This window comes from Lynx canadensis, chromosome A2 (genome assembly GCF_007474595.2).
Source record: "Lynx canadensis isolate LIC74 chromosome A2, mLynCan4.pri.v2, whole genome shotgun sequence".
NCBI lineage: Eukaryota > Metazoa > Chordata > Mammalia > Carnivora > Felidae > Lynx > Lynx canadensis.
The window spans coordinates 3,853,203-3,875,560 of record NC_044304.2 but is presented as its reverse complement, the minus strand read 5'-3'; the positions used below and the strand labels follow the sequence as shown (position 1 = coordinate 3,875,560).

The 22,358-nt window shown below is 47.9% G+C and overlaps 2 protein-coding genes across 4 annotated transcripts in view; one reads left to right on the top strand and one right to left on the bottom strand.

The window, feature by feature from the left end:
* Nucleotides 1-10,657, bottom strand: part of SAFB (scaffold attachment factor B) — a 37,326-nt gene extending 26,669 nt beyond the window's left edge. For both annotated transcript variants that reach the window (XM_030292723.1, XM_030292732.1), the window contains exons 1-2: nt 10,362-10,657; nt 7,203-7,287 (exon numbers count right to left, since the gene is read on the bottom strand). In XM_030292723.1, the coding sequence (XP_030148583.1) occupies nt 7,203-7,287; nt 10,362-10,550 (274 nt within the window). In that variant the 5' untranslated portion in view covers nt 10,551-10,657. The remainder of the gene's footprint in view (nt 1-7,202; nt 7,288-10,361) is intronic.
* Nucleotides 10,658-10,974: 317 nt separating this feature from the next.
* Nucleotides 10,975-22,358, top strand: part of SAFB2 (scaffold attachment factor B2) — a 33,129-nt gene continuing 21,745 nt past the window's right edge. For both annotated transcript variants that reach the window (XM_030292708.1, XM_030292718.1), the window contains exons 1-8: nt 10,975-11,217; nt 12,243-12,330; nt 16,960-17,024; nt 17,108-17,311; nt 19,070-19,132; nt 20,067-20,094; nt 21,014-21,524; nt 21,951-22,000. In XM_030292708.1, the coding sequence (XP_030148568.1) occupies nt 11,032-11,217; nt 12,243-12,330; nt 16,960-17,024; nt 17,108-17,311; nt 19,070-19,132; nt 20,067-20,094; nt 21,014-21,524; nt 21,951-22,000 (1,195 nt within the window). In that variant the 5' untranslated portion in view covers nt 10,975-11,031. The remainder of the gene's footprint in view (nt 11,218-12,242; nt 12,331-16,959; nt 17,025-17,107; nt 17,312-19,069; nt 19,133-20,066; nt 20,095-21,013; nt 21,525-21,950; nt 22,001-22,358) is intronic.

The following is a 22,358-nucleotide window of genomic DNA, read 5'->3' as shown; positions in this document are numbered from 1 at the left end:
CAGAATCCGAAACAGGTTCCAGGCTACAAGTTGTCAACACAGAGCCCGACACTGGGCTCAAACTCATGAGCTAGGAGAGCGTGACTTGAGCCAAAGTCAGACACTTAACCAAATGAGACCCCAGGTACTTATTTTCCTTATTCTATAATACTTGCTCTCAATCTGCTGCATCTGAGTTATTTATGTCGTCTTTTGCTGAGAGGATTAAACCTTTCGTGCAGCTAAGTTTATTAGCCTTCTTGTCTGTCGGTTTTAGTGTCATTTCAGGTCTTCACCAGGGTAACTATCAAAGTACCATCCTAGCCAGAATTTTCTATTTGGCCTGGAAGGAGGAAGAACAGATCCTTTCCCACCATGAGATAGACAGCCAGCTGTTCCAGCATCATCTACTGAAAAACCCTCAGTGCCATTTTTAAGAGGAACAAATCCTCAAACTTCCCAGTTTCTGATATCCTATTAAAATTAGAGCAACTCTACATCACTGGTTTTCCATTATTTTATTTTATTTTTTTTAATATTTATTTCTTTTGATGGAGAGAAAAGCAAGAGTGTGCACGCACAGGGGAGGGGCGGAAAGGAGGGAGGGAGGGAGGGAGAATATCCCAAGCAGGCTCCATGCCGTCAGCACAGAGCCCGACGTGGAGCTCAAACCCGTGAACTGTGAGATCATGACCTGAGCCGAGATCACCAGGCGCCCCACAACTTAGTTATTCTTATACATTTTCTTTTTAGATCACTTTAGGAATAACTGACAACGTTCTAATATGAAATCATCACATCTAGAAAAATGTTCTCAAAATTAGTCATGTCACAGGTTTTGAATATTGCTATTAGCTTTGCTATTTAAGGACACTAAACATACTACCTTTTACACCCACCTTGTCTTTGACTTACAAGTATTTCTGCCACCTCCAAAATCCAAGAGAATAAACAATTTTAACTAGCTAGCAAGTTCAGTTGGTACACTGTTCCCGTTAGCCAGAACTTTATTTTTTCACATTTCTGAAGCTGTCACTGGCTAATTTGATTGCTTCAACAGTATTTCATTTCATGAGGCACATTCAGTCCAACAGACCTTACAAACCCAGCACTGGCCCACGAGGAATGGACATCACAGTAGCAGGGTACCGCTCTCCACAAAAAAGAACATGGGTGCCTGGAAGAAATGGCTGATTCCCAAGGTACAGCAGGAAAGTACTAGAGGCATACCCTCTTGTGCCAGAAAATAAGAAAGTGGTCAAAGAGTGACATGGACATGTCAAAAGACACGTGAGTCAGACTGGAGGGCTCTCACTGGAACAATCTGAACATCAAAATAATCATCATAAGGTTTAACAACTTACTGAACAAAGAATCTCTAAATTCACACTGATAAATAAAGGAGAAGAGCAAGCCATCCCTTATGGCAGAAAACAGACGGATAAATGTAGACAGAATAATACATTTAAAAACTCACCAATGGCTAACCTAATGGATGCCAAAAGTAATGGAGAATGAACAAGATATGAACAAAAGTCTCAAAGTATCCTTCTCATAGATACGGTTACAAAGAGTAAGATAGTAACTTTCCAGTGGAGAAAAGGGAGGAACACCACTTTAAGTCAGTTACTCAAATGGACAGCATGTACCTCCACAGAAGATACACCGAGAAGAGCAACACTTCTGTTGGTACTGCTGACCAAAGTGTATAATTTGAACCTAATGAGGAAAAGAAACATGAATGAATAAACAAACCCCAATTAAAAAAACAAACAAACTAGCCTTCGTAATAAACGATCTGCACTCTTCAAAAATGGCAGTATCAAGAATACAATAGAAATCTTAAAAACTGTTACAGACATGGGGCGCCTGGGTGGTGCAGTCGGTTGAGCGTCCGACTTCAGCCAGGTCGCGATCTCGCGGTCTGTGAGTTCGAGCCCCGCGTCAGGCTCTGGGCTGATGGCTCAGAGCCTGGAGCCTGTTTCCGATTCTGTGTCTTCCTCTCTCTCTGCCCCTCCCCCGTTCATGCTCTGTCTCTCTCTGTCCCAAAAATAAATAAACGTTGAAAAAAAAAAAATTAAAAAAAAAAACTGTTACAGACAGGCACCTGGGGAGGGGGCTCAGTCGGTTGAATGCCCAACTTCAGTTCAGGTCATGATCTCACAGCTTCATGAGCTGGAGCCTGGTGTCGGTGTCCGGCTCTGTGCTCACCGCACAGTGCACGGAGCCTGCGTCGAGCTCTGTGTCTCCCTTTTTCTCTCCCTCCCTCCCTCCTCCCCTCCCACCGAAATAAACATTAAAAAAAAAACAACAAAAAAACAAACAAACAAAAAACCGTTACAGATAAAAGGAAACCAAAGAGACATGGCAACTGAATGCAATGCATGACCCTGGCTTTTTCTTCCTTTTGAGCCGTGAAGAGCCTAATGTCTAAATAAGGTCTGAGCTTAGACAACTTTATCGATGTCAACGTCTTGATTTTGATGACTACGGTTACGTAATACCCTTGCTTTTAGGCAATACTGGAGTATGTAGGGCAAAAGGACACATGCCAGCAAATCATTCTCAAATAATTCAGGAACAAAACAAAACATACATACATATGTATACATACACACGAAGGCTGGGAGGAGAATAAAAAAATGTAGTAAAATCCTAACATCTGGGGAATCTAGACAAAGGATACACAAAAATTTCTCAGTCTTACATCTTTTCTCTAATATTAACTTGTGTCAAACAAACAAATCAGCAGCACAGGATCAGGTATTGGCTAAAAAGCAAACGTATCACTTTTGCTTTTTCCAGTTAAATTTACTTTTCTGACAATTATTTTAAAACATTCTGCTTAGGGGTGCCTGGGTGGCTCAGCTGATTAAACTCTTGTTTTGGCTCAGGTCATGATCTCAGGGTCAGGAGACAGAGCCCCGCTGACAACTTGGAGCCTGCTTGGGATTCTCGCTCTCCCTCTCTCTGCCCCTCCCTCCCTCACGCACATGCACTTGATCACAAAAGAAATGAACATTAAAAAAAAAAAAAAAAAAAAAACCTCTATCTAACAGATTACTGGTATGACCCTACACTAGACAAGTGCTGAGATTACCTCAGACATATGTTCTAGGATTCTGATTAAAATAACCAACATGCAGATTTTAAACCATGGAGTTTGTCCATCAATCAGGCCAGAAAAAAGAACTTTATTTTCATTAAAATCTTGCTGAAGGGGGGGCCCCTGGCTGGCTCAGTCAGGTATGTGTCCTACTCTTGATATCAGCTCAGGTCATGATCTCGAGGTGGTGGGATGGGGCCCTGCATCGGGCATGCACTGACAGCATGAAGCCTGCTTGGGATTCTGTTTCCCTTTTCCTCTGCCCCCTACCCCACTTACGCATGCCTGCCGAGTGTGCAAGTTCTCTCTCAAAATACATATTAAAAAAAATCTTGCTAAAATGCGATAAAGTTGTTGAACACAATTCAGTAGAACTTACACACTTGCCCTATCAAACATCAAAATGTACGGTAGAGCTCCAGAATAGAATGAATTATGCCAACCAAAGAACCTGGTGCAAGAGTTTGTACTGAATGGTTCTGTTTTACACGAAGTCCTAGAAGAGGCAAAAGTAATCTACCGTGCAAGTAATCACAACAAACGTTTTTTAGGGAGGGTGTGAGGGGGCTCAAGGGAATGTGACTGGGAAAGGACAAGGAATTGGATAACACTGTTCCATATACTTGGATCCCTACCTACCTCACACCATACACAAAAGTAAATTCCAAATGAATTAAACACCCAAATTAAAAAATAAAACAATAGGGGCGCCTGGGTGGCGCAGTCGGTTAAGCGTCCGACTTCAGCCAGGTCACGATCTCGCGGTCCGTGAGTTCGAGCCCCGCGTCAGGCTCTGGGCTGATGGCTCGGAGCCTGGAGCCTGTTTCCGATTCTGTGTCTCCCTCTCTCTCTGCCCCTCCCCCGTTCATGCTCTGTCTCTGTCTGTCCCAAAAATAAATAAAAACGTTGAAGAAAAAAAAAAAATTTTAAAAAAATAAAAAAAATAAATAAAACAATAAACGTTACTCTACAATACAGAATATTTTTTACAGTTTTAAAGGAAAGGAAGGCCTTTTAAAATACAACATAAAATCTAGAAACCATATAGAATGGGTAGGTTGACAGTGCAGCCTGTGTTAAAAATTAAAACTTTAACAACCTGAGGTGCCTGGGTGGCTCAGACAGTTTAGTGCCCAACTGTTGGTATCATGATCTCATAGTTCTTGGGTGAGCCCTGCGTTGGGCTCTGTGCTGACAGTGCAGATTGGGATTCTCTCTCTCTTCTCTGTCCCTCGCAAAATAAATAAATAAAACTAAAAAAAAAAAATTTAATAAAACAACCTAAACATCACGAACAAGTTTAAATTTTAAAATAGGAAAAAACAATTGCAATGTTTTTCTACAGAGAGAGTCCTCAAAAGTCAGTAAAACAAACTCAGCAGAAAAGTGGGCAAAGGGCATGAAATGAAAAGGCAATTAAGAAAATACAGATGGCCAATTACCAGAAGCTGTTTAATCTATGTAAAGAAATACAAATGAAAACTACCTGTGGAGAAATGCAGATAAATATGATACCTCTCTTCTACATAAGAGACAACATTTAAAAAAAATACATACTATTCAACATCGAGGGAGAATTTAAATAGACACACCCCCTCCCTGTGGTTGGTAGGGATATTAACCAGTATAGCCTGTTGAAGAGCCATTTGTCAGTAGCTTTTTTTCTTTTTTTTTTTTTAATGCTTATTATTTGAGAAAGAGAGACAGAGAGACAGACACAGACAGCAAGCAAGGGAGGGGCAGAGAGAGAGGGAGACACAGAATCCGAAGCAGGCTCCGGGCTCTGAACTGCCAACATAGAGCTTGACACGGGGCTTGAACCCACAGACCGCGAGATCATGACCTCAGCTGAAGTCGGCCGCTTAACCGACTGAGCCACCCAGGGGCCCCCATCTGTCAGTAGCTATTTTAAATTAAAAGGCACATATCTTAACCCCACAATTCTTCTTCTATTAAAAGTTACCAAAAAAGATATTCCCTTAAATATACAAAGATATTTCTGATTCATGGCAGCAAAGATCACTGAAGATACCAAGTAAAAACTGGAAAAAAAAATCTCAAAAGTCTAGTAATAAACTGATGAGCTAAGTTGTGGAATGTTGATATGAAACATTACTATTAAGCTATTTAAGAAATCAGGTCTTTTCACCTGTGATCACCGGGAATGCCCGTAAAATGGTAAGTGAAAGAAGCAACCTACAAAATATTTTGTAAATTAAGACGTATTTTCTGTTTTTTTCCCTCCCCTAAGTTTATTTTTGAAAGGAGAGAGAACACTAGTGGGGGAGCAGTAGAGAGCGAGAGACACAGAACCTGAAGCAGGCTCCAGGCTCTGAGCTGCCAGCACAGAGCCTGACACGGGGCTTAAACCCACAAGCTGGGATATCACGACCTAAGCCAAAGTTGGACGTTTAACTAACTGAGCCACCCAGGTGTCCCAGACCTATTTTCTTCAAGAGAAAAATATATTGGTACAGCTGTATACGTGTCTTTGTGCGTTTTTTTAAAGGCTGCATATACACAGGAAAGTCCAGGAAAGTATCCCCAACCTTCTAATAACTGGGAAAAAAGGAACTTCTACATTTTACTTAATACATGTCTGTGTTTAAAAAACAAAAACTGGGGCGACTGGGTGGCTCAGTCGGTTAGGCATCCGACTTTGGCTCAGGTCATGATCTCACGGTTCGTGAGTTCAAGCCCCGCATCCGGCTCTGTGCTAACAGCTCAAAGCCTGGAGCCTGCTTTGGATTCTGCGTCTCCCTCTCTCTCTGCCCCTTCCCCACTCAAGCTCTGTCTCTCTCCATCTCTCAAAACTGAATAAATGTTTAAAAAAAAAAAAAAGATTAAAAAACATCAAAAACAAAATACCCACTTAGAATACTTTACTTCCTTTCTTTCTTTCTTCTTTTTCCAATCAAAAAGAAAAAGAGATCCAACAGGCTCTATTTCCCTCCAGGGTGACCATCTTTCTGTGATTTTCCAGTACTCTTTGCCCTGGCAAAGACATTTACTTGGACAAAGCCAAAAATGCACAATGTACTATAGACCACAGAAGTGACTTCATTCCAAAGTCAAGTCACCTGGCTGCTTTTCTCCAAGAGCTCACACCACACAGTGGGACTGACATTGGTCTTAGACATTTCAAACCCAATTCTTCACCACTGGCCAGACAATATAAATATTTCATTTTGTTTTTGGGCTTGAGCAACAAAGCCACCAATTATCAACAGAACTTTCAGAACAGTTCAAATGCTCAGTTTTAGTGGATTCTTTCTTAAAAGAGTAGCTGAATGTTACTGAATTAAATTACTGAGTGAATACTGAAGAAAAAGAAAGACAAGGAAGATAGAGCCCTTGCCCTCCACAATCTCAACACTGACGAGGTGACATAAGCATTAAAGCAAAGTATAAGGAGGCAGGTCATCGCACTGTAGAAGATCTAAGGAGGGAAGAGCTGTTGCCGATGGGATCACAGTTGTCTGTTGATGGACAAAGACTTGAATGCAGACAGAGGGGGAAAAAGGGGAGGTGCAACACGTAAATTCAGGCAAAGAGGTTCAAGAAAGGAAACAAGTTTGGGGCCTGACTAAAGCCCAGGATGTAGTAGAGGAAGGTGGTAGGGGTGAAGAAAGAAATAGAGATTTGGGTGAGATAGTGAAGATCATTAATGCCACGTGCAATGTGGCATTTCTGCAGTAGGCAATTTTGAAAGCAATGCTGTAAGAGTGACGAGCCTTGTTTTGGCCAGGTGGTATTTAAAAAAGAAGTTATGTTTTGCAAGTCAGAGAAATAGGAGACCCAAGCAGTCCTAAATACTCTCTATGTAAAGAAGAAGGTTAAGAGTCTGGACAAACAAGAGCTGCTGAGAAACCTACAGAGTAAAATGAACAAATACGTAAATACCCTTCCCACTCTGTCTGAGTTCGTAAATACTAGAGAAACAAAATATACTAGAAGAATCTTACTGGAAATGCAAAGCTTCATTCCAGGCCCTCTGGAGTCACAGGGCAGTCCAAAGGCCCCAAACACAGCCAAGTAAGCAGGCAGGCACATTAGCAGAGAAAGTAATTGTGAAGAGAGCTCCTAAAGTTAGCAGTGCTTGTAAGATTCTCAATACCTTTGCTGGATCTCTTTGACGTCTTCTTGTTTCCCTCAGAGGTAATTTCAATTTCATCAGGATTACCCCCTTCATCTTCAATTGCCTAAAGGGAAGATTAAAAAGAAAAAGTTAACCAAAAAAGGCAACATGCAGACTTGACTTTAATGGAGACTTCAGGAAAGGGCTGCCCCCCAACTCCTCTGTGGTCTAGGTCTATGTTGGAACAATGACTCTGGAGTCAGACTCTACCAGTCCTTAGCTGTATGGATTAAGGCACGTTTACTTACTCTGAATAGTTCACTCTGGAACACGAGGCTAATAAAAGTATTCACCCTAGAAGGTCATCCCGAGAACTCTATCATCTGTGTAAATCAAGCACTCAACAATCAGCTGTTTTAACACTATCATCACCACAACCTAGTTTATTCTATTCCTGGACCAAGAAGAACTCAAAAAGGGAAAAGCACTCTCTTCCATTTCCTACGACTGCACCCAGCAATGTGCTGTTGACCCTCTGTGACCCCTTCTCCATGCCGTGCCTACACTTAGCACTGTCTGGACAGACTACTTACTAACGCTCACGGGCTGAGATCATAGCGTGTGCAGCACAAGACTGGACTGACACGTATTACCTCATCAGGTCACCCACATCTATGACTGACTCCAAAGGTCTCGCTCTTAACCGCTAGGGGACCCACCTGAAAGGATACAGAATTATAAGGCTCTCCCGGCAAGCCGGACCTCCCATCCTGAGAGCCTGTCCTTCACTTGAACAGCCCACACCCACAATATGGGCACAATATGCCCAGCACCGAGGAGGCACTCGGCAAACTGGTACTGGGCAGGTCGCTGATGACCTCCACGGACGCTGGGCTGTGCTTTCCGGCTTTACCGAGAACCCTGTCTCTCGGTGCTATACTCTCCTGTGAGCACGAGTTCTATTTAAACCTGCTGCAAACGCTGTGTTTTATTTGTCGGTGGTTTCAGAAATTTCAGGTTGGAAGGAGTTTTCCAGCGTGGAAGGCTGAACTTGAAATGGGTCTTAGGAGCTTCCACATCTAGTCCATACCAGGAGCAAAGAAAGTCTCTCCCTTCTCTCCAAAGCCAGAGCAAGGAGGAAGAAGTGGAAGTTCCGCTCTGGGACCCAGGGAAGCACAACCATGTTCTTCCTGGCAACAGAGGATTCTGGAATCCCGCAGGGGGAACAGAGAACTGCCCCCAGACAGAAGGCGTACCCTTCTGCCCCTCTGTACGCCTCCCCTGGGTGCCGTGTTTACAGGATCATCTCTAGGGGCACTGTGGGCTCTGAGTCACCCTTACAGAGCTCAGTGAACTACACTCTTTGTGCTCCCTCCGCCTTTTCCTCCTTTCCTTCCTGGAAAAATGACTGGAGAAGGGACACTAGGTGGTAAAAACAGAGAAGAAAAGGAGGAGCAGTAGTTCCAGACTCGCTGGGGCAGGGGAGCGGATGAACACAAACGCTGATGGCATTTCTGCACGATCACCGCATCCCTGAGAAAACGAAGGGGCAGAGGAGGAAGCAAAGACGGCTCAGGGAGGACGGTGCTGGAGGGTCCCCGAAGTCCCACACCAACGGGTCTCAGCCACCAACGTGACAGGAAGGCTCAACGCCATCCTATCAGCCTTGCAGACCGTCTGGGGTGAAAAAAGGATAGAGGTCCCGATTTGCCTCTGCCGACGGGGGGGGCCCCGGTGGCTAAGCAAGCCGACCCCAACTCCCCAGGTGCCAACCCTCGGCCTGCGGGCACTTCTGTCAAGGTACACGTCTCGGCTGACGGACTACGCAGAGTCTTGAACAAAGGAGGTCGGTATCCATGGCGAGAGAAACACAAGCTCCGGCGAGAAAGGCCCAACCGACTCTGAGCTAATCGACTGCTGGTTCTCAAGTCCGAGCTTCCTCGTTCGGAAAATGGGAAACCCCTGCTTCCTCTGAACAGTGATCAGTAACAAATAAAGCCCTGACACCCGACTGCTTGGGAGCCAGAAGGGGGGACAGAATCACAAATCACGTCGCCTGCAGAGGCCGCCGGCCGGGGAGGCCGAGATTCCCCGGGAGACGGCCCCAGATAATGCCGGGCGGACGCGAAAAGGCAAAGAGGCCAAGCGCAATGCGCAGAAAGGGGAACCCAAGGGCCCAGACGTGTAGCTAACGCGTGCTTTCCGCGCCGGCCCCTCGGGGCTCCTCAAGGTGGGGGTCACGACAATCCCGCCTCTGCAAACAAGCCGCACGGGGGGGGGGGGGGCAGAGTGAGCTGGGCCCACCGCCGCCCCCTCACGTGCCAGGCACCGTGCCAAGCCCGGTTCGCGCGACCTCGGCTGATCCGACCACGAGGGTGCCACCGTCCCTTCTGTCCGGGGACACACAGGCTCAGGGAGCGTCCACGGGCTTCCACTCCCGCGACCGGGCCGCGGAGCCCGGCGTCCAGACGCCCGGACGGGAGCCCCCACGCTGCCTGCGTCCGGGCGAAGTCCTGACGCGGTCTCCGCGCTCCTCCGGCCAACGTCTCTACGGCCCCGGTCGCCACTGTAAACGCTGCCCTCCCTCCCCCGGGATTTTCTGGACCTGCGGCTGGCAAGTCCATAAACCGCTTTTTTTTTTTTTTTTTTAAGCGTTTGGAAGCGCTCTTGGCACGCCTTTGGGGATTAGTCCTCTAGTCAAGGCGCATCTCCATCTTCGGAGAACGCCCGGCGGCCGGCGCGGGTTCCAATCCCGCCGCCTCGTCTCCGCGGCCGTGTGACCTTGGCCGAGTCCCCCGACCTCGCCCGGGAAAAGAGAGTGTCCGGGCTTCCTGTCATTTTCGCTGGCTGCGATGGGACAACGAGAGGAAGGCCCTCCGCGCAGCGGCTGGTGCGGAAAACAGGGGCCCTCTGCCTAGGTGCCCCGCCGCCCGCCGCCGCAAGGCCGCGGCGCTGTCCCCGGGTCGCGCCGAGGTTTTCTTCTCTCTTCTGAGCGGCGCTGCGCTTCGCACCCAGGACCCGCTGGGCTGGGCGCTCCCGCTGAGGCCTCGGAGGAGCCGGGGAGAAGCCCGCGGCGCCAGGCCAGGCGCAGGCCCCGAAAAGGGCCGGAGGCGGACCCAGAGACCAGCGGACTCCCGTCGCGGCCGCGAGGACCCCCACGCCCGCCACCTCCTGCCGCCCCCAGGGCCCCAGCTCCACCTTTTTGAGCCGCTCCATCAAAACGCTCTTATTGCCGCTCGAGTCCAGATTCCGTTTCCTCAGCTCCGCCCGCAGATCGATTACCCGCAGGTCGCTGAGGCGCCGCGTCCCGGTCTCGGACGAGGCAGAGCTCAGAGCCGCTGCGCCCGCCGCACCCGAATCGCCTAGGCCTGAGAGAGTCTCCGCCATTCCAGGGACCCTGGCTCCGCCGCCCACTTCACACAGAACCGGGCCGGTTTTATCTCGGCTCCTAGCACAAAATGGCGCCGCCTGCGAGGGAACCGCTCCAGCCGCCCTGGCGCGCCTGGCTTCTGCGCAAGCGCACCCGGCGCGGAGCCGACGCTGCCGGTCGCGTCTGCACATGCGTGGTGAGCGCTCACAGGGATGGGCGCAGGCGCGTTGCAGCTCGCCCGCCTCCCGCCGCGGACGGCCGCGACACATGCGTGCTGCAGTTACGGCGCCTGCGCGTTGTGGTGGGGAACGTGCGGTTGGTCGACGCGTGAGCGCGCGTGCTGCTAATAACGCTGGCATGTGTGGCACGCATGCGCGGCCGGAAAGCGGGGCGGGAGAAAGCGAGTGCGTTTTCCTCTTAGGCGGCGCCATTTTGTGCTCAGAGCCGCTACAGCCGCCGGCGGTGTGGGAAGGAGGTGGCGGGGACGCGGAACCTGGGATGGCGGAGACTCTGGCAGGCTCCGGCGAGTCGGGTTCTGGCACAGCCGCTGTGGGGTCGGGTGCCTCGGAGGCTGGGACGCGGCGGCTGAGCGACCTGCGGGTGATCGACCTGCGGGCGGAGCTGAAGAAGCGGAACCTGGACACGGGCGGCAACAAGAGCGTCCTGATGGAGCGGCTCAAGAAGGTGAGGCGGCTCGACGTCCCGGGGTGGAGCAGGAGGTCGGGGCACGCCCCCGCGCGGGCCTGTCACCGCGGTTCCCGGATCTCCTTCCTCCACTCCCCCCCTTGTGTCGGACCCCGGCCCGGGCTCGCGGGGACCAGGGGGCCCGGCTGTGTGACCTTGGTCCGTCACCGCCCCTCTCTGTGTCTCGCCTTTGATCCTCCTGCCAACCAGTGCCCTCGAGTGCCGAAAGCGCGTCTTGATAGCCACCGACTGGCCCCTGGACTTGCTCCGGGCCCCGGTTGGAGACTTGGTTCTGTGACCTTGGATAGGCGCCTTCTTCTCCCTTGCGCCTCAGTTTCCCCTCCTGGAGAACGGATGACTGAGGAGCCTTTGAGATGTTGCAGGAGAGGCAGCTGTGCTGGTTCCTATTCCAGGGTTTTCGCTCGTAGGTCTTGCGCTCGATGGCTCTTCTTCCAGGGTCGTCCTCTGGCTGGCGGGCGCCTTGGCGTCTTTCTCGGTTTGCTTGAGATGTTTCCCCAACATCCTTTGTAAGGTGTTGCTCCGTCTCCCCGCTTCTGCGTTTATGCACCGCCCCCGCCCGCGTTTATCCCAACCCCGAGTATGGGGGGGGGGGGGCGTCTCCCCAACCAGAACAGGCTCCTTGCAGGACTTGAGTTTACCAACGAGTTCCCAGTCCTGTCCAGCACCCCCGCCAGTCCCCCCCTTGTCGAGCACCAGTCAAGAGTTTTTACAGAAGGTGCGTCTAGCGCAGGGTCAATGCTGGTTCGCTTAAAGCGGAAGGTAGGGCGATTTTTAGGGCCCGTTTAGAACCGTCATTGACCCCCGCTCGCACATCCCCCTGTGCTTCGGACCCAGCGAGGACCCAGACGTGCAAGCCTCGCGAAGGGCTTGCGGCTCACGTAGCAGAACCACCTTGGCTCTTTGCGAGCAAGGGTTTGACTTTGTGGGCGGGGGAGGCGTTACAGAGAACAACGCGAGCCCTGCCGCGCTCCTCAACTTTGTTCAATTTTATCTCTTCTTCACAGGCGGTTAAGGAAGAAGGGCAGGATCCCGATGAACTTGGCATCGCGTTGGAAGCCACCAGCAAGAAGACGGCAAAGAGATGCGTCAAAGGTAGCGGCTTGTGCTTGTTGCCGCCTGAGGCCCGGTGCTCAGAGAACCTGCTAGCGGAACTGGTCTCGCGGCACCGTTTCTGTCCGAGGGCCGGGAGGGGGGCTTTGGTGGTTCCCGTCTGACGATTCCGCTTGCTTTTGGTTTTCATCACCTTGCGAGTAGTTCTGGGAAGACGAAAGAGACTTTGCGGGTACTAAGTAGGACACCTGGGCTCTTGTCGTTGGGATTTACGCTGAATTAGGGTAAGGTCCGCTCTTAAACCTGCTGTGGCTTCCTCCTCGGTTCAAAAACTAGGCTTTTTCAACGTTTTTTATTTATTTTTGGGACAGAGAGAGACAGAGCATGAACGGGGGAGGGGCAGAGAGAGAGGGAGACACAGAATCGGAAACAGGCTCCAGGCTCCGAGCCGTCAGCCCAGAGCCCGACGCGGGGCTCGAACCCACGGACCGTGAGATCGTGACCTGAGCTGAAGTCGGACGCTTAACCGACTGAGCCACCCAGGCGCCCCGAGTTAAATATTTTTTTTAACGTTTATTTATTTTTGAGACAGAGAGAGACAGAGCATGAACGGGGGAGGGGCAGAGAGAGAGGGAGACACAGAATCGGAAACAGGCTCCAGGCTCCGAGCCGTCAGCCCAGAGCCCTACGCGGGGCTCGAACTCACGGACCGCGAGATCGTGACCTGACTGAAGTCGGACGCTTAACCGACTGCGCCACCCAGGCGCCCCAACTAGGCTTTAAACCGAGGGAAAGGACACCAGCAGGAGACTAAATAGAACCCAGCTGCTCAAAGGGTCCAAAATAGATTGTTGGGAGCGTTTACACCCAGCCTATTTTCCGCTAGTGAGTTGTTTCTTGTTCGCTTTAAGACTTTATTTTTAAGCAATCTCTGCACCCAGCGTAAAACCCCTGAGGTCAACAGTCACATGCTCCGTGGACCGAGCTTGCCAGGTGCTCAGCAGTCAGATATTTTTTTTTCTCTCTCTCTCCCTTTTTTTTTTTTGACACGTGATTCAAATACTATAAAACTCACCTGTTTACAGTGCACAATTCGTTACTTCTTAGTATATTCATAAGGCTGTGTCACTGCTACGTGGTTCTAGAACGTTTCCATCACCCTATGTAGAAGTCTTTGTGCCTATTAGCATTTGCTCCCCATTCCCCGCCCCCCTCCCCTGCCGGAAGTGTGTAATTGTTCTGTTCCACGTAAATAGGATCGCACAATACGTGGCCTTTTGTGCCTAGCTTCTTTCATTGAGCGTGTTTCCAAGAGTCTTCTAGTTTGTGACATCTGTCGGTGGTTCATTTCTTTTCGTGGATGGGACCAGCTGTTTCTGGAAGTATTTAGTTCCACAAAGCTTTGAAATCTGTGTTACCGTCATTGGTTTTCGTCCTCAGTTTTTGTATGGATAAGGACAATCTGATTTTGGAACTTGCGTGTGATGTGGGTTATTTTCTTGAAAGGTGCCACCGCAGGAATTCTCACCATGGGCTATGCCCTGTTCATCTGAAAAAGAGTTAAATTTGGGCAGTGGAGCACACCCGCTTACAAAAGGAGAAAGTCATTTGTAGCGTTTTCAGTAACTTCAGTTTACTTTTTAGAAGGGCTGTTCTAGAAGGGCTTTTGCATGACTCATCTGTTTAAAAACTTTGTGTGTTTTGAAAGGTTAAACTTCTGAGTTAGGTTGCCTTAGGGATTTCCATTTAAGCTGAATTTTAAAACATTAACGTGTTGTTACTGCTCTTGTAATGGTCTGGTATCTATACTGATTAGTCAAGAGAATGCAGATTGAGAGCCTTGTATCTGTTAGAAGTTGTGTCTGAAAGTTCTTAATGTAGGTGCTCATTTAAAACTTGGGAGGTTCGAGGCTTACGAGTCAAAAATGTTCTTGGCTCTTAACAGGGATCTTTGCATTGCTAGACAAACCAGATCGTGGCTGAGTGCTTCCAGTGCGTGTCTGAACATGTGGGTTGCAGTTCAGGTGACATTAAAACTGCTTGGACTTACCATTTTGTCAAAAAAAAAAAAGCTTTGGTGGTCTTTATTTCTGCTGGTATAAAGAAACGTTTATACTAGTATAACTGTAGCTGGAATTGGAGGGGCACCGGTCCCTTCTCCTTTGTTTTTCTGAGAAGTCACCAGAAGGGTCCTGGGGCCGAGGGCAGCTCCTGCAAGTTGTTCAGCTGGCATGCTCTTTGCAGGTGTCTGCACATGTGGGTGTTGGTATGAAGTGCCAGACCCTCTTGTGTCTTGGCTGAAATTAGATCTTCAAAGGTTACGTCAAAGTGAAAAGTAGCTAAGCTTTAGACAGGCAAATTTTTGAAGCTTGTGGATGTGATTTTGAAAGATTACCGTTCTGAATTAGGTTTTCTAGCATCTTTGTCCGCCCCCCCCCCCTTCAGCTTTTAGTTGCTGAAACCAGACCCTTGGAATTGGGGCGTGGCCCCTGCCCAGCTTTTGTCGTTCTGTTGGCCTTTAGGGAGGGCTTTTCTCGGTCTGCATCTGTCCTGTTTACGTCCTTTGTGGGTACAGCAGGCTACTAGTTAGAGGGCCTGAAAGTGGGTGCAGCCACCACACATTAAAAAAAAATTTTTTTTTTGACGTTTATTCCTTTTTTGAGAAACAGCACGAGCAGGGGAAGGATAGAAAGAGGGAGACACAGAAACTGAAGCAGGCTCCAGACTCCGAGCTGTCGCCACAGAGCCCGACGCGGGGCTCGAACTCACGAACTGTGGGATCATGATCTGAGCCGAAGTCAGGCGCCTAACCGACTGAGCCACCCAGGTGTCCCAGCTGCCAAACGTTTTTAGAGCGCATGTTGCGAAAGGGAGTGCTGGATTCCCATATAACGGGAACCAGTGCAGCTGAGTCTTTAAGAACCGAACCAAGTTCTCAGCTGTCAGATGAAGCCAATAAACCTGCTAGTGTCGTGGGAGTGTTAATAATATAAAGAGCACAGTGCCTGACAGGTGATAAAGCTACACGTTTTGAGTGAGAGTTAACGGTGGCCCGGAGGGCGCATGTGGGGGTACATACTGCTTGGATCTGTACTCAAAGATTGAGGTTTCTTCTGTTTAATTTTCTCATTTCAAAAAATTACGGAAGGGTTTAGATACTTTAGAAGCTGTATTAGATAGCTTAGAACATGTAAAACGTATACACGTGAAAGTAAAATTTTATCTCTAATTCTACCACTGTGTTTGAACCCCTGTTGGTGACTGCCTTTGTTACTTTTACGTATGTACTGTAAATACGTCTTTGCATTTGGATGTATACAAACATGTACATGCTATTTTTTTAAGTTTATTTTGAGAGGCCTGCTAGTGATGGGGGGGTGGGGGGGAGGGCCGGCAGGAAGAGAGAGAGAGAATCCCAGGCAGGCTCCATGCTGCCAGCACGGAGCCCAACGCGGGACTTGAACCCATGGAACCGTGAGATCATGACCTAAGCAGAAACCGAGAGTCAGATACTTAACTGATTGAGCCACCCAGGCACCTCTATGTGCTATTTAGTAAAAGTAGACGTACTGTACCTGATTCTTTTTTTTTTTTTTTATTGTATAGGCATTTTGACGTATTCTTAAATATTCTTTAGAAGCATGATTTTTTTTTTTTTTTTTAAGACCTTTGTGGTGTGCCACAGTGTTTTGCGAACTTGGCACTGTTGACAATTTGGGGTAAGGAATTCTTTCCGTCCTGTGCACTATCTTAGGTTGAACAGCATCCCTGCTCACTACCCACTAGATGCCAGGAGCATCTCCCGGTTGTGACACCAAAAATGTTTCCAGTCATGGCCAAATTCCACCCAACTTCCCCTGTTGACAGCAACTGGTGTCCCACGAGTGAACAGACTGTCATGATGTGTTTCCCTTTCGAATGTTTGGGCTATGTATATTTCTAGATAGGGTACTTTTGGTTTTGTTCTTTGTCAGACATTTTAGTGTTAGCACATGCCCCTATAGAGGGAATTTCTAGAATAAAAGGTTTGTACAATTTTAAGGCTTTTTGATCCACGATGGAGCCCAAAGGTTTTACTTCTCTTCTAAGCCTAGAAGTTTCCATCCTCCTCCTCCAGCCCCCCTTGGAAATATTTAGCATTAATCCTAAGTAGTTCTGCATTTACAAGATCCGGAACGACCATTGACTTTGTGGTAGCCTTTACCTTTGTACCTTGCAAAGAAAAGTTCCTGAGCCGGAGAATGAGGAGAGGTGGTCAGCCTGCCTGACGTGGGTGGAGTGTGTGGGAGAAGCAGCAGCTTAATCTAGTGTTATTTTGGGATGAAGCTCTTTGATCACCAGGTGGACTTGGCATTTGTAAGTGTCTGTTGGAAAATGCCCGTTCATCCTTTGCTCGTTTTTCTTTTGGGGTGTTTTTTTTAGTTTGGAGTGGTTTTGAGGTCTTTTAAAGTTAGATATCTTGTGCAAAACCAAAATGCTTTGACAATAGTATAGAAATCCTCGATTTCCACGTCCCGGTTGCAGCAAAATTCCACACAGTGGGAGAACGGGTACTTCTTCTGTTTGCTTATGATGTATCCTCACCCAGGTTGAAATCTGTTAGCGTGCATAAACTAATTAGGAGGTGAGAACCTAAATGTTAATCTAACTGAAAGGTTATTTTGTAATTAGGACAAAAGATGGAGGAAGAAGGCACAGAAGACAACGGCCTGGAAGAAGATTCCAGAGATGGGCAGGTACGTGGCATCGAAGGCAGAGATGCCAGCAGGAGCGCCACCACCAGCCCCCCGGTCGTTGACGCGTTTCCTTCTCTTTCCAGGAGGATATGGAGACAGGTTTAGAGAGCTTGCGGAATATGGACGTGATGGATGTCGGTGTGTTGGAAGAGAGCGAAGTTGAAAACAGCACCGCTCCCGACTTTGGGGAGGACGGCACGGACAGCATTCTTGGTTCCCTGTGTGACAGCAAAGAATATGTGGCGGCACAGCTGCGAGAGCTCCCCGCGCAGCTCACAGAGCACGCTGTAGGTAACTTGAAGACGTGGTGGAATGTGCCAGTAGCCCCGAGGCTCCCCAGTGCTCACGTGCTGCTCACGTGAGCAAGAACACCCTGCTGGTTGATTAGACCGCATCCACCATAGACACTGAACTCGGTGTCTAAACCTTCGTGGCAAGTTACATCCGTTGAAACTCCGTAGAAGTCTGATGTTAACTACCGGAGAACTTCTCTAGAATTCTGAGGAATATTTTGATAAATGGGCGGGAGGCACTTTCTACGCATAAGTCTTAAAAGACTGATGTACTTGGTCAAAGTATTTTCCTTTGGAAAAAAGGTTTTAAAAATGTGTAGGATGATAACAAAACAGGTCATAAGTTCATCATTTGGATTGTCCTGTTGGTGGTTTTGTTTTGTTTTGTTTGTTTTTTGAGAGAGAGAGCACAAACTGGGGCAGGGCAGAGAGAGAGAATCCCAAGCAGGCTCCACACGTGGGGCTCGATCTCACAAACTATGAGATCGTGACCTGAGCCAAAACCAAGAGTTGGACACTTAACCAACTGAGCCACCCAGGCGCCCCTAAAGAAAACCACTTTTCATATCCTTGTGCATAAGGGAGGGCTTTAATCTTGTTACCAGTGTTGCTTTCTCAAGCTTTGACTTTTAGTGTTTGGCAGAGACCTCTCTGTGGTGGCCTTCCTAAAACTGATTGCCATCTTAGCCTTACCACCTTGGCATACTCCGTCCTCTTAGTTTGGTTGGTATTTTTTGTTTGTGTTTGTTGGGTCCCCCTCCCTTCCCCCCCCCCCCCCGCCTTAACTGTTCTCGCTTTAAACTGGGAAAAAAAGTGCCCTCGTAAGACTGAACTTTAAACCTTAAACCGTAAAGGTCAAAAATCACAAACTCCAAATATCACTGCATCTCCGCCTAGGGTGCCATTGGGCAGCTGTTTTGCTGTCCTCTCTCAGTGTGATCCTGTTGTGTGTTAATTATTTCCAAGCATGAACTTAGTTTCTTCTTGGTTAATCAGATCACCCAGGTCATAAGCTTCAAACCTGGAAAAGGAAGCACATTCGGGAAAGTGTATTTTTGTATTTCACTTAAGAAGGTTAAAAAGTTTTCAAATTGAATACAGAAGATACCAGTTTGGTTAAATGTTTCAAATAAAGCCCCTAGGAGAAAGTGCCCAGTGGATGTTGTTTTTAAAGGTATTGTTACCAAGGGAAAGTGGGGAAGTGTGAAGTTTTTCATTTTCCTTTTGAGTTCTGCTCTGGAAAAATGTCTGGGTCACGTATGTGGACCACCAGTAAATAGAAACTGCCTGGGAAATGACTTTGTATGTTTGTGGGCCAGCACTGACAGCAGCCACCTTGTGTGAGACCCTGTCAGAGGAGGCAGGGAGGCCAACGATAAACTGAATAATCCAATGGTGAACTACCCGGTGGCACTAGCAGGTGGCGGCGGGCGCTAAGAGGGAAACAGACATGTAAGTCACTTAGAAACTGGTGAGGTATGGGGTGCCTGGGTGGCTCAGTCGGTTGAGCATCTGACTTCGGCTCAGGTCATGATCTCATCAGTTGATGAGTTCGAGCTGTGCTGACAGCTCAGAGCCTGGAGCCTGCTTCAGATTCTATGTCTCCCTCTTTCTCTGCCCCTTCCCTGCTCACGCTCTGTCTCTCTCTGTCTCAAAAATAAATAAACATTAAAAAAGCAACTGGTGAGGTATATAGGCCTTGACCTTCATAACTTTGTCTCCATTAAGCGGTCTTCCATTTTTGTCTTTCAGGTGGATGGGGAGGGCTTCGAGAATACTTTGGATGCTTCATCATTGGACTTCAAAGTATCTCCGGTAAGTTACCACCTGCTTGTGCGTGGTTGGAAACATCAGGCGAGTGTTTAATATTCCATAGTGAAAAAGGATGTGCGTCTGTAAAAAATTGATTTGAACACTGATTTTGAGCCAAAGTGCCTGGAGTAAGAGGTTAAGCCAAACAAGTTACAGTCTTGCTTTTTGTATTCTACTGGGGGCATGTTAATAACCAAAAAGAAAGTAACTAGAAAAGAAAAGAAGTTCATCAGGGAGAAGGCAGTAAAAACTCCTGAAAGGCTTCCCGGAGGAGCCCAACCCAAATTGAGGTCTGACACATAGGTCAGGAGTTAATCCAGAGAAAGGGGAAAGAGGACTTTGGGCCCGAAGGGAGAATGGCTGGTTGTAGGGGTGGAGGATGCAGGAGTGAGACTGCAGACGTTGGTGGGCCCGACTACCCCCATCTGGGGTCAGGGAAAAGATTTGGCCCGCTGGCTTAAGTACAGTGGGGAGCCAGGGAAAGGATTTGAGAAAACAGATGGTTTTGTTGACAGGTTCCAGTGATAAATAACAGCTTCTTTGGAGAGAACTAGATCTTACTCAAATCTGGCATGATGTATAAAGCAGTAGTCGACTGTGTGACCTCTCACTGTGGCAGTTGTTGCCCTCTCCAGAGGCCCTTAGGTCAGCTCAGACTTGGGTGGGGTGGCCACACCCTCCCCGGGGAATTCGAATAGGCCAAGTGTCACTGCTGCCTGCCAGGCTCTGCTGGGGAGAAAGAAGCCAGCAAAATGGGTTTGTTCTCATGGCAATCATCCTAGAATGCAACACGGTGTCTTGACTGGAACCACTGGAGAAAGTCGTTTGAAACAGGCATTTATTCACACTTGATTGAAGCTGTGTCTGCCAGGGAAAGGCATCTGCCCTGTTTCTAAGTGCCTTGTGGATTTTTTTCTCTCTTCTTTTTTCAAAATAGGATATTGAAGAACCTCTCTTGGAGCCAGGTACTGATAAGAGAAACACGACAGTTAATGGTTTGAAAGTTTTCCCACTCTTGTTTTTCAAGCTGTCTGTATATTCTAAGCTGTGTATATGGTCACGTAAATTATCCTAATGGTGGACAATCCAGATCGTACGAGGATCAGAGATTGGAAACCCACTCGTATCACCAGATCTGTGGAAGTGCCGTTCTGGTTTCTGGAGGTCAAATATATTTGGTGAGATGTAGTGATTATTTTCATCTCTCTAACCACGTAGAGTGGCATTTTGAGTAATTTCCCCCTGTGATTCTTCCATGTGTTTCTACACATGAAACAGATCTTGTGATATTTTGCCCCAGTCTTTCTGAGTGATAACAGTTAAGGCAGGATAAAAAGCGGTTGTCAGGGCACTTTTAACCCGAGAAGTGACTGGATTCTAGAAGAGGAAACAGTTTCTTCAGGAAAATCTCCAACGTGTCACTCCCCTTCTGGACTGCGTGTCTATCTCCTGCCGTCGGAAGAGATTCTGGGTTTCATGTCGGACTGTCCCGTTAAAAGAAATTCGAAGAAATTTGGAAACTGAGCTGTCGTCAAACGGTGATCGCATTCGGTTCCGCACCTCGGACACTGGGAAAATAAGCCGAAGACCCACACTTGAACAAAAACCTGACGAAGACTGTCGAGAAGCAGCCACGTGGTTGTAGGTGTTTAAATCTGTGGGGGCCTTTTCTCTTCCATGTAGCGTAGCGGCTTACTGTAGCAGTCGGTTGGAGCGCAGGTAGTGTAACCAGTGTAACTTTGTGTACCCGCGGGTTTTCCAATCTCTGTGTAGCTAGCGGTTCTCTTCGTGTTAGCGTGGCAGCCGTGCCGGTTCCGCATTTGTGATTGCTTTATTTCCCTGGTAATTAAACCTTGTGCCATTCTATTCCTGTTAAATCCGTAGAAAATGAGAAAATACTCGACATTTTGGGGGAAACTTGTAAATCTGAGCCAGTAAAAGAAGAAGGTTCCGAGCTGGAGCAGCCCTTTGCACAGGATACAAGTAGCGTGGGGCCAGACAGAAAGCTTGCGGAGGAAGAGGACCTTTTTGGCAGCGCCCATCCGGAGGAGGGTGACTTAGATTTGGCCAGCGAGTCAACAGCACGAGCTCAGGCGAGCAGGGCAGACACCCTGTTAGCGGTAGTGAAAAGGGAGCCCGTGGAGCAGCCGGGCGATGGCGCGCGGACGGACTGTGAGCCTGTAGGGCTAGAGAAGCCAGTTGAGCAGAGTAGTAAAGCCTCAGAGCACACGGAAGCCTCTAGCGAGGAGGTCGCGGAAGCGCCCCAGGAAGCCTCAAGCCCAGACCCCAGAGATAGCAAAGAAGACGTGAAGAAGTTTGCTTTTGAAGCTTGTAATGAAGTCCCTCCGGCTCCTAAAGAGTCCTCAGCCAGTGAGGGCGCTGATCAGAAAATGAGGTTTGTTTTTTCTCAGTTTTAGACCAGACGCTATCTCCTTTTCATTGGTCATTTAATGACACACATAAGCTGTTTTTTCTGCAATTGGCCAGCCAGACTGATGCAATTGTAGTTTACTTCTAAACGATGTTTTATATCTCTCTGTGTATTTTTAATGGGTGAACCTATTTCTTTTCTTTTTCTCAACCTATTAACGGTTGTGTTCTTAAATTGTTAACTCTTATGTTCGGCTAAATCCAATTGACTTTTAAGAATCTGACATTGTATTTTGGGGGTCAGATTTCCTATAAAAGCTTGCAAAGGTGTCTTAAAATTTTATTTCAGACTAATTTTCTGGTAGGTATTCAGTTTTAGCACATACCATATTTTTAATTTAGTTCTCTTTCGTTTTTTTCCTGTGTGAGTAACATTAACTTTTGTCTCTAGCTCTTTTAAGGAAGAAAAAGATATAAAGCCAATCATTAAAGATGAAAAAGGTATGATTTAACTTATGTGGCAGGGAGCCGCCTGTGGATCCCTTATTTCGGGAGGGAGGGGCCTACAGGTACCCACATTTGGGATCCAGTAGTTGGTTTGATTGAGGATTACCGGAAGTTCCATCTAGCAGTATCTTGAGAGACTAGATGTAAATGTTGGTGAGCTTCTGTGGTTTCTGTCTCTGTCGTGGGTGTCATTTATGAGATACTGAAAGTCTTACTGCACTGCGTCCTATTCTCATCCTGTTCTGCCCATCATAATAACGGGACAAGGTTGTAGAAACTGCCATCTTGGGTGAGAATTGGGCACCAGTAGTCATTTCCATTTGTAACGGACGTGGACCTGAGGATTCCTTGA